This window comes from Phyllostomus hastatus, unplaced genomic scaffold, assembly GCF_019186645.2.
Source record: "Phyllostomus hastatus isolate PE091 unplaced genomic scaffold, TTU_PhHast_1.1 phas_scaffold_1066, whole genome shotgun sequence".
NCBI lineage: Eukaryota > Metazoa > Chordata > Mammalia > Chiroptera > Phyllostomidae > Phyllostomus > Phyllostomus hastatus.
Window position 1 is genome coordinate 4554896 of NW_025334004.1, and position 13999 is coordinate 4568894.

Consider the following 13999-nt stretch of genomic DNA (forward strand, 5'->3'; position numbering starts at 1 on the left):
AAAATCAATTTTAAAAAATAACAGCAAGGTCTAGAAAAACCTAAATATCATTAGGAAAATGAACAAATCTAGAATAGCCTATCTACAAGTTAGGATACTGTATGACCATTAAAAATAAGGCAATTCTAAATGTATGTATATGAATAATCTCAACATGTATTATTATGTAAAAAAGTATGAGGCAACATTTCCCAAAGTGTATATTAAAGCATGTAGGGTAGACTGATACATAATGTTTGGGACTTGCTTTCTAATGTTAGCAAAAAAGAGAGGAGGGAGAAAGCAGAGATAGATGAAACCTATATGGCAAAGTCTTAATAACATCAGTTACTTAATAACAGTAACTGATATCTCAGTTGATGGCTACATGAGGATTCTTTATACTCTGTCTCTCCTTTATGTATTCTCACCATTTTCACACTAAAAGTTTGATAAACAACCAAAGCAAAATGTAGAATAGTCTGTAGAAGGTGAATGTCTTGGTGTATCATTATATCTCAATAAAACTATTGTTAAAAAAAAAAAAGAATGTAGCCCTGGCTGGCGTAGCTCAGTGGACTGAGCACGGGCTGTGAACCAAAGTGTCGCAGGTTCGATTCCCAGTCAGGGTACATGCCTGGGTTGCAGGCCATGACCCCCAGCAACCGCACATTGATGTTTCTCTCTCTCTTTCTCCCTCCCTTCCCTCTCTAAAAAATAAATAAAATCTTAAAAAAAAAAAAGGATGTTATATAGAGTTTGTTACCTTTGAAAGGATGTTTTTCCTATAGTGCATACAATACAGAGTAAAAACAAAAAAACTAAAAACAATGGCTGCCTCTAGTGAGGTCAACATTGAGTGCCAGCTGTGGACATGGAGTCTCACTTCCCTGTACCTATCCGGTGTCTTCAGAACTGTGTATTATGTATTTGCATTATTCTCTCTTCAATAGTATGAATAAACATTTGTAGTTGATGGAGAAGGATTTCATAACGTTCTGATAAGCACAGCAAAAATATTTTATATTTAGTGCACGTGGTTGAAACCAAAGATTCTCCCGTCAGTGACTCCGGGGAGCAAAGCCGTGCCTGAAGGACTTGCATCACGGGTGTCGGGAACACAGGGTGCTGCCAGTCCCCGTGTGTCCGCGGGGAGCCTGCCCCCGGCAGGGCGCTGGCTAACAGGGCTTTTGCCTGAGGCGATCAGTGATTCCTCCCATTCACTCAACTCCACAGAAATCTCTAAAATAGTTACTTAAACGATTGCAGAACACTTTCCAACAAACACTTTTGCTAAGGTTATAAAATAAATGGTATTGAACTTGAAATCAAAAGTTAAAAATAAAATCATTTGTCCTCCCCCTCGAGTGCTTGTGATACCTGTGAAAACAAACCGGCTGGCTTACTCATGCTCTGTGGAAAGCAGGGGAAAGGGCATCTATTGCTCAGTTCCCATTGAACTGACCTTTGAGAGTCTGTGAGCACAGCCACCTACACGCATATTAGTCTTAGGGCTTGTGTGTTTGCTTGGAAAAACTCTGTTTAAAGATTAATGTCAAAAAAATAAATTCTCTTGTTCCAGTGAATCCCATGACTGAAGTGGACTTTGAAAGGGTATGTCTCTGGAATACATTCTTTCATCTGAGTGTCAGCTTCACATTTAATCTCCATCTGAAATGGGGACTTACAAAGAGTAGAGCCCTGACCAAAGGGACCAGCGACACGTTCTATTCAGTAAGGAGGGTGTGTCTCGTAAAACCTCAGAGCTCAAAGGCAGGGCTGCACCCACTTGTCACCAAGACTGCCTCACACCTAGTTTGACACTCCACCGTTCAAGGAGGCAGGACTTAGAGGGGTTTCTGCAGTACCTGTAATGTTCTATGTCTTGATCTGAGTGGTGGCTAAACAGGTGTGAGTGTGAGAACTCCTCAGGCTGCATGCTTACAGTCTGGGCACTCTTCTGTGTGTATGTAATATTTCTGATAAAAATTAAATAACTGATGCCATGATTCTTTAACCCCCCCCAACCCCCATCACTTGTTGCATGCCCAACTCCCCTTTCTTGTCTTCCTAACACTGCTCAGTGAGAGCCGGTCCACTTCACATGGTTTGTATCTCAGGAAAGGGATCCCTTTTCTTTTCCCAGAGGAAATTTACGGTATTTCAACCACGTTCCCAAAGCTTTGTCTGTGACCAGCTCTACCTCTTCCTGTGCCTGGGGCTCTGGTGGCCTTAGCTGTAGCAAGCTCTCTGTGCTTTGATAGCCCTGTACAATGCTGCTTGAACTCCATGCCACAAGGCAACACTGTAAAGAAGCTGAAAGCAGAGAGAATATCAAATATTGCAAGAGGAATGCTTCACACACAAATATTTGCAAGGGTGCACGAAGCTTTCCTTTCTTCACACTTCAGGAGGTACGTGGTAATAACGGCGGTTAGAGAAGCTAAGCCATGGGCTGTTGTTTTACCGTGTTTCTTCCGTGGTTGGGTGGTTCCATCCGTTATTATCCAGTGCCTACTTAAAATACGTATTTTTCCTCCTCCCCCACCACACACCCTTCCAGTTCTACAAGGTGTGACTGCAACAAAGGGCAGGTTTCCCAAGGGTGGTAGTTTTATAAGGGTCAACAGTTAACTTCCAGAGGTGATGAACAGGAATGACGTGGCTTTCCCTGGGTTAAGGCCTTACCTCATTCAACGCACACATCCGAGCAATGGAACCAATGTTGTTGGTGATGGTGACCAGTGTGGCTCGGGCGAGGTCTTCCTTGCTGATGGACTCTCGCTTTTCCTTACTCATCATGTTGCCAAAGCTATGTTGGAAATATTAGCGAGAATGTTCAAACTCATCCTCAGGCAGGCCCCACACTTCCACCACCAAGCTGTGGAAAGCTGTATGAGTAACTGTTCCACCTCACATGACCTGACTTCGCTGCCATGGTTTACAAGCAGACAGGATTACAGTATGAATGGTTGGCTGCTCTTTTCTTAATAGGAACAAAATAGCATGGCTATTAATGGGGAAATTTTTTTAATGCCTCTAGATATCTGGACAAGAATGAAACAGGAAACTTTTGCAGTTTTCCAGAACCTTCTTTCAAAGCTGCCCTATTTTAAGCACAAGCATCAAGAGCTAAACATCTCAGTGCTTCATAAAGGGCAGGAGATCAAATCAGAACTCCAATCCCACAGATAGTTGCACCTGGTGGGTTAAGATCTTTAAAAATAACTAAATGAATAGCCAGGGTGGAGTGGTTGCCTTGTGTTGAATCTCTACTGTTCCTAGCTACTTAGTCTCTACCTTGATGCTACAGCAGATCCTTGAAGGCCAAATCGTTCATAGTCTCCTCCGTAAATGTCCTTCACCAGCTTATCAACATTGGTGCTGTCGCCTTTAGCTGCCATTTCCAGAGCTTCTTCAAAGGTCTCACAACCAGTCAGCAAGCAACATAGGCCTAGGAATGTTCCACCTCCAAGACTGAAGGAACAACAAGGTTTATTTTTAAATTTTACTTAAAGATATGCCCATCCAAGTCCCCAGTGACATCAAGACTACTAATATAGGTAAATGAAATCAGGAAAAACCAAGAGGCACTTGAATTCAAGTGCTAGGGTACAAAAGAGCTTTAGGGTAGATTGGATACAAAAGAGGGCAGAGACTAAAAAGAAACATCAAGGAAAACTTGCCCCTGAATTTAAGAGCAAAACCAGAGAGATTCTCACTGATTTCTGTTGTGAGACCTTCAACTTAGCCACTAACCTAAGGGATCCATTCAGTCTCCCTGCCTATGAAATGAGGCCAAATCATGATCGCTCTTATTTAGGGGGTCTGAAAGCAGCAAATAATCAGAGAAATGACTATTATATATTTAATATATATACAGGATTGGGCAAAAGTAGGTTTAGAGTTGGGAGTATATGAAACAGAGTTTATTCTCATTATTTATTAATTATTGCGTTACTTGCCATGTGAACAACTGTAAACCTCCACTTGCCCCTCCCTGTATGTAGCAGGAGCACAAATACTTAGAAGCAGCAGCTGTGTGGACCTGAAGCACGGTCACGTCTACGGAACCACCCTGATGACAAAACTGGCCTAGGACTGAGTCAGGAATAGCTGGCTCAGGAGCTGTGCCTTTCACCTGACCTCACTTTAGCTGAGATAACCTCATTCAACCTCCCTGGAAATTTCTGAAAGGAAGCCACTGATGGGTCTCATATTGTGCTTTTTTCTAGTAGACTCTGGAAAAATTATTAATATTTTACTTATCACCAAGAGTCAAAAACAGTAACAATGGCCATAAAATGGCTCCAAGGTTAAACTGTTTCAAAAGCTTTCAATCGTTGCCCTGGCTGATGTGGCTCAGTGGCTTCAGTGCCAACCTTTGAACCAAAGGGCTGCCGGTTCAATTCCCAGTGAGGGCACATGCCCGGGTTGCGGGCCAGGACCCCAGTTGAGGGCCCTTGAGGGGCAATCAATGTATACATCAGTGTTTTTCTCCCTCCCTTCCCCTCTCTCTAAAAATAAATAAAATCTTAAAAAAAACCGCTTTTGATTGTTTTGGGGTGGGGGAGTTCCCCTAACCCAAAGTCTCTTTAATCAAAACCGACTATGGTAGTTGAGGATTACCTCAGGGAAAGAAAAGCGGATCTGGAGTAAAGCTCTGAGCAGGGAGCTCCAGGCAGGACAAGAAGCACTGGCGTTACCGTGGGTTTTACTCTCCATTCACCACAACAAATGGTAAATGTGAAGAGCAAATTGCTCACATCAATTTGTTCTGAAACTCCAAGAGCTGTCAGCCCTAAGAACCCCTGATGTGTTTGGATCCTGGCTTCTAACTCTAAGAGAAAAATGCAGGTTGACATTAAGGTGATTTTTAACTTAAATTTGAGAAAAGAAAATTTAGGGTAAAGTGTATTTACTGTCCAAAACCACTAACAGGAAGGTACCAGGATTGTAGATAGGCACGTTGTCCTTTAAATCACATCTAAAGCAAAACTGTAGGTAATACTTCTTAACTAACGATTCTTACGAAAATACATACTTGGTGAAAATTAAGGGTTCTCACAAAAACTTTGAAGCTAGGCACCTCCAGTAGCAGCTATCCGAGCTGGAGGTGCCGTACCATGAGGACATGAAGAGCTCCATGGTCACTGCTGCCTTCACAACACAGTCACAGTAGAAACTGTGGATTTCCCCTAAGAAAGTCTTGTCTTCACTGACTTCTAACATGGTGGGCTATGCTATGTTGTCAGTTTCCGTCTACCCTATAAAGCTACTGTGTTTTAATGGGGACACTTTTGTGTGCCTGCCAGTTGGATTTGCCTTGTTTTCTCTTAGCGTATATTCTCAGTTTTTGCTCCTTTTTCTAGCTTTATCTTTCATCAATACAACCTTTCTCTGAACATCAGACATTGGTATTAATCAAGGCATTTAACAACCTACTCCAAACATAGGCAACTGAAGATATTGGCTGACTTAGAAAGAAGGCAACTCATCAACTGATGTGTTGGTATGAGTGAGAAAGAACAAGTGCTTTGCATGACTGGGAAATGACAGGTGACTCCAGACAAAGACTCGGAGCCAGATGGGGAAAGCAAGCATGCATTTGCACAGCTGGCACCTGCAGAGAAGAGGAAAGAATGCGCAGTCGCAGAAGAGCACTTTATTGATATCCCCAGCCTGCTAACTTGATTATTTAATCAAGTGATTCTCTTGCTCATGATCAGACACATCTGATTGTTTTAGCAGACACACAGCCACACCCTCAGCATACTGCTAGAAATAGCTACTAAGTGTGATCATTTTTTTTTTAAACCCGACAAGCTTATAGTGAGGGATTTGGAGGAGAACTAGAAGAAAGCTTCAATTACTGACTGCTTGTGTTCTTAAAATAGATTCCCAAACAATGCTTATTGCAACTCTCCCAAAGTTTCAAAATATTCTACATTCCTTTTTTTAACAGACTACACATTTTAACATCAGTTGTAAAGTCCTGTTTTTTCCATTGACTCCTGTAGTAAAACTGAAGTTGTGTCAATAGAAAAGAAAACGTTGCTACCCAATCTGGGATGTAATAAAATTACACGTAAGACTGAAGCAAAGCATTAGAAATCACGTTTAAAAGAAACCTATACTCTGCAATGACGTGGCTTCTTAAAATAAAAACATTTAATGAGAAAAGAGGGTATAAAACCATAACAACCTGGAGTTAAGCTATGATTTCACAATAGTGGCAGAACTTAAAAGCTTAAACCCTGTGCTTACACCAGTGATTCCCCGAGTGTGTTCCACACACTGATGCACAGTGCTGACCCTAACCGTTTACGTCAGTGGTTTTCTGACGTGGATCCGAAAGCAACTTTGGTAGGACAACTCCAGTGGAGTGAGGATGATCTGGGGTCCAGAACTGATGTCTCATTCCCCTCCCCTGCCGGTGGCAGCCCCTGAACAGGCTCTTTATTCACATTCAGTTTCCTGTATCACGCTTCCAAAACGACTGGTTACAGGGAGCTTGTAGCTAAGCTTGGACATCAAGATGGGTCTGTTGATGATCACAAAGCCCTGGTAATTAGTGGGCATTAGCCAGTAACTAAAATTTATAGGCATTATTGCACGTGGAATATAAGCCAAACACCACAATTAGTTCCTTGGTAGCTATTCAGGAAGCAGCTATTTTGGAAGCTTAGCAGCTTCCAAATCCCTGGGAGCTCCAAGTTTGAGGAATTTTACTTGTGTTGTAATTCATGAATTTAAGAACAATTTATTTAAAATTATAAATATCTCTAATTGTGGAAAATGTTCAGTTTGTTGTTACATTGGGATTAGCTCTGCCAATTAAAATTGTACCTCTACGAAAAGGTCACTCTCTAAGGTAAAACCAGCTCCACTGAAATGTTCATTTGTCTCTAATGCACCTGACAGTCCTAATGAGGCCATGGGGGTCAGTTGTGATTCTTGTGTGGGCAAGTGGGCTTAGCTCTGTGTTCTCAGTGAGCAAATGCATGCCCAGTGGCAATCAACTTACATACCCAACCTATGGACACAAACAGGATTCAATCAGAAGGGGGGGGAGGGGTGTGTGTGTGTGTGTGTGTGTGTGTGTAAGCCAGGGTTTCTCTACACCAGTACTGTTGACATTTAGGGCTTAGTATTTTTTAAGTTGTGGGGGGTGGGGCTCCCTAACCTCTAGCTTTGAGCTGCGAGTTGCATCCCACCTCCAGGTGCGATAACTAAAAAATGTCTCTAGAAAATGCCAAAATCCCCTGGGGAAAGAACTTTCTTTCCCCAGCAGTGAACGAACCATAGATTTATAGAGACCCATCACGACTCATGGAAATAGAGCAGAAAGCAATACTGCCACCCTAATGGGTGAATGTACTGCAAGATTTCGGTACTTGAAAGCCCGGAGAAACTAAGAAACAACCCCATTCATGACACAAATGAGGATACTGAGGCCCAGAGAATTTACGTGATATTGTCATCTATCAAAAACAATGGTTTCAATACCACATCCCAAACCACATTCCACATGGCATTCCAAATGGGTTGGGTGGTCCAATAAGCTGGAGAAACATTCAAACCAAACTGTTCTCTTAGAAGCAAGAAAAACCTGTTTAATTTTGTTTCTACCAGGATTTCTTAGATTTCTGAGCCCAGATCCTTTTCCCATGTTGAATCCCCATGAAGAGGAAGCTGAGCCCACCTGCCCTTGGGTGTGTCTGCGCTGAAAAACAAGGCACTCTACTCAACTGTGGCAACAGGACTGTTTTCCTGTCCGTTACAGTCCAAAATTCCCTGCAAGATACGCCAACTACTCCACTTTTCAGCTGGAGCATTTATCTGAGGGTAACAAGCATTCCTTATAAACCCAGTTTGTTTGACTGATTGGAATGATGTATTATCCCAAGCAATTCATCTGGAGCTAGGCGCCAAGGTGGCTCCAAAAGATGGATTCTTTAGAAGCCCCCTGTCCTTTCCCTGTGTTCTCCATCCAGACTCTACTGGGCTGATTGTCCCTGCCATTCATAAGGACTTAATATGTACTGCATTTGGGGAATACTTCTGGTGTGTACGACCCTTCACCCCTCAACCTGATCAGTTTCCAAGAGAGTAAGGACTGTTTTATTAACCTTTAAATACATCACCCTCATAACATATCTAATAAATCATTTTTGGTTGGTAGAGGGTAAGAGCTTTCTTTTAAAAATGTATTCAATATAAATAACATTTTTATAAACTGGCCTTCAAGGAAGAGACCTGGGCTTAATAAAAAGGCTCTCCTAGTGAAAACCATGTTTACCTGGTCCCTGTAACTCTTTTATAGTTGTCCTTGGAGTACACGGCTAGGATGCTGACACCTGAGCCCATGTTCACCAGCAGCATAGGGTACGGGTTATCAAGGCAGTACGGCTTTTTTTGACACAATTCGGGATTTGTGGGATTTTCAAAATAGTAACATTCTGGCTTGCCGTTGAAGCCAACAGAGTCGACGTAGAGCAGGCCCTGAATCAGACAATCCAGTTCGTCCAGTTTATGGAGCTGCAGGTCCGCAATCTGCAAGAGAACAAACCCTGTGAGAAAGGCTGCCCCGAGCTCAGGGGGAGTGCCAGAGACTTCTAGCTGGACCAAAAGTGTGTTATTAACATGAAAAGTATAGAAACACCCTGAAACACCAAGGCATAAAAATCTTGTTGGTAATTAGCCTTGGCTAGACACCGGACATCCTGTCTGCCCACAGTGCAAGCTAGAGGACGGTAGCTTGTCTGGCTGCTGGAAAAGCATCTCACTAGTATGTGTAGTGGGCTGAAGGGTAGCACCTGAAAGATAATGTCCATGTCCTAATTTTCAGAATCTGTGAATGCTACTTTATCTGGTAAAAGGGTCTTTGCACACGTCATTATGCTAAGGATGCTGAGATGAAGAGAACACCCTGGATTATCTGTTGAGGTTCCAATAACAAGCTTCTTTATGAGACACACAGGAAAGACCTGATGGACACAGTGGAGAAGGCCACAAGAGGGTGAAGGCAGAGAATGGAGGGCTGCACCGCAGACCAACGAACGCCAATAGCCACCAGAAGCTGAAAGAGGCCAGGAATGGAATCTGCCCAGCAGCCTCTGAAGCAAATGTGGTCTTGCCAACCCCTTGAGTTTGGTTTTCCATCCTCCAGAGCTACAAATGAATAAATTTCTGTTGTTTTAAGACACTAAGTTAGTGGTAATGTATTACAGCAGCCACAGGAAACACAGCATACCACTGAGATAGGGGCTTCCCACAGGGTGAGGAGAGTGAGAATGTTCTGAAAGCAGCTGGAATCCTATATTCCTTGGCAGGACATGAGGTCCCGAGGGTGGCACATTGAGCCTGGGAGTGGAGGACAATCTCCTTAGCCCACAAAGTCCAACTCTCCTTTTCCCAGGCCTGGGCTTTGGAGTTACACAGACTTGACTTTGAAATCTGGCTCCAATACTTATGTAACTAAGGGATGTGGGGCTTGTTATTTAACTTCTCAAGCCTCAGTTTCCTCATCCATAAAATGGGTATAATAATATCCACTGCCTAATGTTATTGTGAAAATTACATAATAATAGCAGCATATGTGAAATGCTTACACAGGGCCTGGCATGTACAAATGACTCAACAAATGTTGGCTCTTTTATTAATAGCTAGGGTGGCCTCGAAGTGTCCTTTCATATTCTAATGGCACAAAACTCCTATCCTCCTAGGTACAGAGGGGAAAAGATAAAAGGGAGTGAGTTGGCTACAGGCTAGCCTTAGAAGTGAGTGGCCACTTGGCATCCTCAGAAGTCTAACTCATGATCCTCAAAAATGGCATTACTGCTGGTCCAAACGTCTGGGTGATGCTCATTTTCCATGGACAAAAAAAAAAAAAAAAAAAATCTAGCAATCACCAACATAATATAATCAGTCAATGAAAAAAGATAATTTATAATATCTAACTTAAATTTTTTAAAAATCTCTGTAAAAAATAATAACTGGTATTTATTGTTCACTACATGCCAGGCCTTGTATTAGATCATTTAACTCTCACAAAAACCCTGTAAGTAGGTACTATCATCCTCATTCTATGGCTAAGGCTCATAGAGCTTAAATAACTTTCCCTACGTGATACAACCTGCAAATATCTCCCAGAGATGTGCTATTCCTCTCTTGTCTTCATTCACAATAGATACTACTCTGAGATCTGGAAACCACTTATACAGTCAGATATTTTGCCAAAAGGGGCATCATCTTTGTCATAAAAGTTAACAGCTAGAAGAAAAACTTTTGACTTTGTGTCACTGATCTGAACTTCCCACTCAAGTTACCCCTGCAGAACAGAATTAGAACAGGTTACCAACAAGGTAGTAGACCTTTTCTTGGTACACAGAAACCATCATTCTAAACAACAACTGGTTAGAAATTAAATGCACCCCATAAGTAATTCTAAACATTTCATTTTTTACAAGTGAAACTTCAGTGTGAGATGCATGTAACTATATACATTTTAAGGGAGTAATGCTAGAAGTATAAAATTATCTGGAGACCTAAAAGACTAAAGTACAAATGCTCCTTTCTTAGTCCTGGCTTCCTCAGCATCCTTTGTGTTATACTTAGAGCACCAGTCACTTTCTGGCTTGTTTTCTGGTTGAGTGCCCCTAAGCACCATGTTCAAAGGCCTGTCCACAATGATTGCTCAACACTTATTAAACTGAAACAGTAAAGTTATCACCTCTTGGATCACCCCAAACTGAAAGGTAGCAATTTCATCAGCCAGTCTTGCAATCATAGGTTAACCTGTTTAATAATTACTCTGAGATCAGTCAACAATATCGATAGCCATGTCCAGAGATAACATCACAAACATGGACAGAGACATAGCCTGTCCTGCTGGACATCCTGAAACTATGCCGGGGGAAAGAAAAGCCTCTTACAGCAAATTAAGCAAAGGAAACATTGCTATCTCACCTTTCCCCGCAAAATCATTTTCAAAGAAAGCACTAGCAACAAACAAACATCTTTTCTACACATTTTACTGAGGGATGAAGATTTCTGAAGCCTAAGGCTGTCATACCAAACCTGGGAAACAAAACTATGAGTCACTTTCTCTGAGACCCTTAGAGACCTCCCTCAGAGGTCTTTACCATCGGGCAAAAGGATGGGTTTCCCCCTGTAAGCAATGAGTCCTGTCATTACTTGGACTTTTATACACACCATCTAAAATGCAGAACAAGATGGAATTACTGTTCGGACTTTGCAGGTCATTAGTCAACTGAACCAACTTTGGGGAAAGCCTAGAATGGCATGTCGAGATCCCAGCTACAGAGAAACATTTGCTCTGGGCTGAGTTTTCTTTGTTATCAGTGATTCCCTGCATGGTAAAATTAGAACAAATATGGATCCCAAACACAAAGCTTGGTCAGTATACAACTGGAAAGGGCTCACTTTATGAGCTCCAACTCAGTCTGTCAAAAATAACTAAGTAGCTACATAAATAAATGAATCTCCTAAAAACCACCCCCAGAGGTTCCATACTCCCATACTCCACATGGGGTATTCTATGGATCTACCCCTAACCAGTTTTCTCAGTCTCCTGGAGCTGAGAAGTGAGTCTCCAAATTGTATTTCAGAAATGATAAAATACACATCTGTATGACACCTTATACTTCCCGAGGTGCTTTTGCTGACACTGGCTCCATAAATCATTGGAAATAGCAGAAAAGTTATCTTAACCAAGAATAATTTGCATATAAAATCATTACCTCTGAATTACAAATTACACTCAAGGATATTTCTCTGCACAGAGGAGACCTGAGAGATGAATTTCAAACATGTTTTATGAGTGGGAAATACAACAGATCCCCACAGATGGCTTCTTCCCCCTCACACATACAGTTATATAAAAGGGGCCACACACGAGTGGTCAAGAGTATAAGGCAAGAACGAAGTGGAAAATGACCCTGTCTACCAAACCTTACGCTCTGCACTATCACAAATCAGTCCGCAGACTAATAGCAGAAACTAAGCTAAAAATATTCTTGGATGGCCGACTTAGATTTAGAATGTCACATATCCACAATTACCCTACTCCCTCCAGACGATTTTTCACCATTAACTTTTTTTAGATTGTTCCCTCAAGAAAGGGCAATTCTTAAGTCTTCACATCTTAAAAAAAATATGTGATGAAACAATCAGAAAATCTTTTTGTCTTCCCTAAATCTCACGTCTAACAAATAAGATTGTTGTTATATCCTGTTTGTTCAGAGGGCAGGTTTTTTTTTTAAGTAATTAAAAGAATAACTTCTAATTTCAAATTCATGTTCGTTTTGGACTGAAAAAAAACCTCACAAGGAAAGCTGTGTGTTCTAATGAAGAGCTAGGTGGACAAAAAAGATAATTTTTTTCTATAATGTTGCTGTTGTTAGAATACTGTGCCTCCTAAAGAATACTTTTATGGAAGTCAGAGAGTGTAGTTGTGGGTGAAAATATTAGGTTTGGTACGTAAAGTGCTCTGGTAGGCTCTTCAGTCCCGGCAGTGGGGAGGAACAAAAAGTAACTGAAACACATACAGTGTTGAGTGTCTGGGTGCACAGCCCATCGGGCCTCCCCCTGGAGGATCACTCTGAGTGCTGGCGTTCCTCATTGGCTTACCAGTTCCTTATCAATTTTGAAGCCTAACTTTCATCAGTTGGAAATTTTTGTGATAGTGATCCCAAAATCTTAGAAGAGAGGGAAGAAGAGAAAGTGGGAGGGAGGAAGGGGGGGGGGGCGGGGAGCAGGAAAGAAAAAGGAAGAAAGAAATGCAGCTTTGTTCAACCAAAAGTATGCCACACTGGGATCTAATTTCATGTTCATCTCATGGTTTATAGCTCTTTCTTGTACCTTCTAAACTGGATGAAGAATAGTTAAGTTCAAGCACATTTACTATATTTGAAAAGGACACAGTCATTAGACATAATTGCTAATTGTTCAGGGTCTGCTAAACATCTTTAGTTAGTCCTAATTACTCAGATTTTTCAAACACGTACCTACAAAGTTGTATTATACCAAAAACAGAGATTTTATACAGTAACAATGATAGGACTTTACAAATATGCTATTTTGTTTGTCAGACTGTCTAATATATACAGTAGTATACACTGATCCTTTACAGCTCAGTAAGCACCTTCAATTTCCTATTCTGGAAAGGAGAACTTGGATTTAGCATACCTAAGGGACTCTTACTGTTCTCTCTACCTGAAATGCTCTTCCCCAGATGTTGGCCTGGTTGTTTTATTACTTCTTCCCGCCCCTGCTGCTGCGACATGAGCTCATCACACAAAGACCATCCCAGCACTCCCTTCCCCCCTTGCCTTGCCTGTCTCTCCACTTACTGCCCTTTGCTTTATTCTATTCACTAGCTTACTTGGTGACTGATCATTTCCCTGCACTAGAATATAACTTTAAGGAGAGCAGAGGCTTTGTTTTGTTGTTTGCAGTACTTGGCCCATGACAGCACAGTAAGTACTTGCTGAGTGAGGAAATGAATGCTTAGGAAAGAAGATGATAAAACCTATTCTTCCTTAAAAAACCTTGGAAGGGTAAGGGCACATCATGTAGTGCACAGACAAAAGGCTACAGGAAGAGATCGGTCTTCTTCAATTCTGCCTTCACTTTGGCCAAGACTGAGTGTGGAAACAGAAGGCAGCCACGCACTTTCTTTTAAAGGCGAAGGTTCCGCCTGGCCAGGCTGTTTGGCTAACACAGTCATGTGGCACATAACACTTCGGTCAGTGAGGGGCCAAATGATGGTGGTCCCATATGATTATAATGGAGCTGAAAATTTCCTATTGCCTAGTGACACCATAGCCGTGGTAATGTGCTAGTGCGACACACTACTCACATCTTTGTGGTGCTGCTGCTTCTGTAGGAAAACCTACTGTGCTGCCAGTTATACAGAAGTATAACATACAATTATGGACAGTACATAATACTTCATAATGATAAAAATGACTGTGTTCCTGGTTTATGTATTTAC

The 13999-nt window shown here is 41.7% G+C and overlaps 1 protein-coding gene across 5 annotated transcripts in view; it reads right to left on the minus strand.

Moving 5' to 3' along the window:
- The window catches only part of PANK1 (pantothenate kinase 1), a 55515-nt gene that overhangs the window by 5520 nt on the left and 35996 nt on the right, over window positions 1-13999 (minus strand). For all 5 annotated transcript variants that reach the window (XM_045854329.1, XM_045854330.1, XM_045854331.1 and 2 more), the window contains 3 exons: window positions 8282-8535; window positions 3280-3456; window positions 2668-2791 (listed from right to left, as the gene is read on the minus strand). In XM_045854329.1, the coding sequence (XP_045710285.1) occupies window positions 2668-2791; window positions 3280-3456; window positions 8282-8535 (555 nt within the window). The remainder of the gene's footprint in view (window positions 1-2667; window positions 2792-3279; window positions 3457-8281; window positions 8536-13999) is intronic.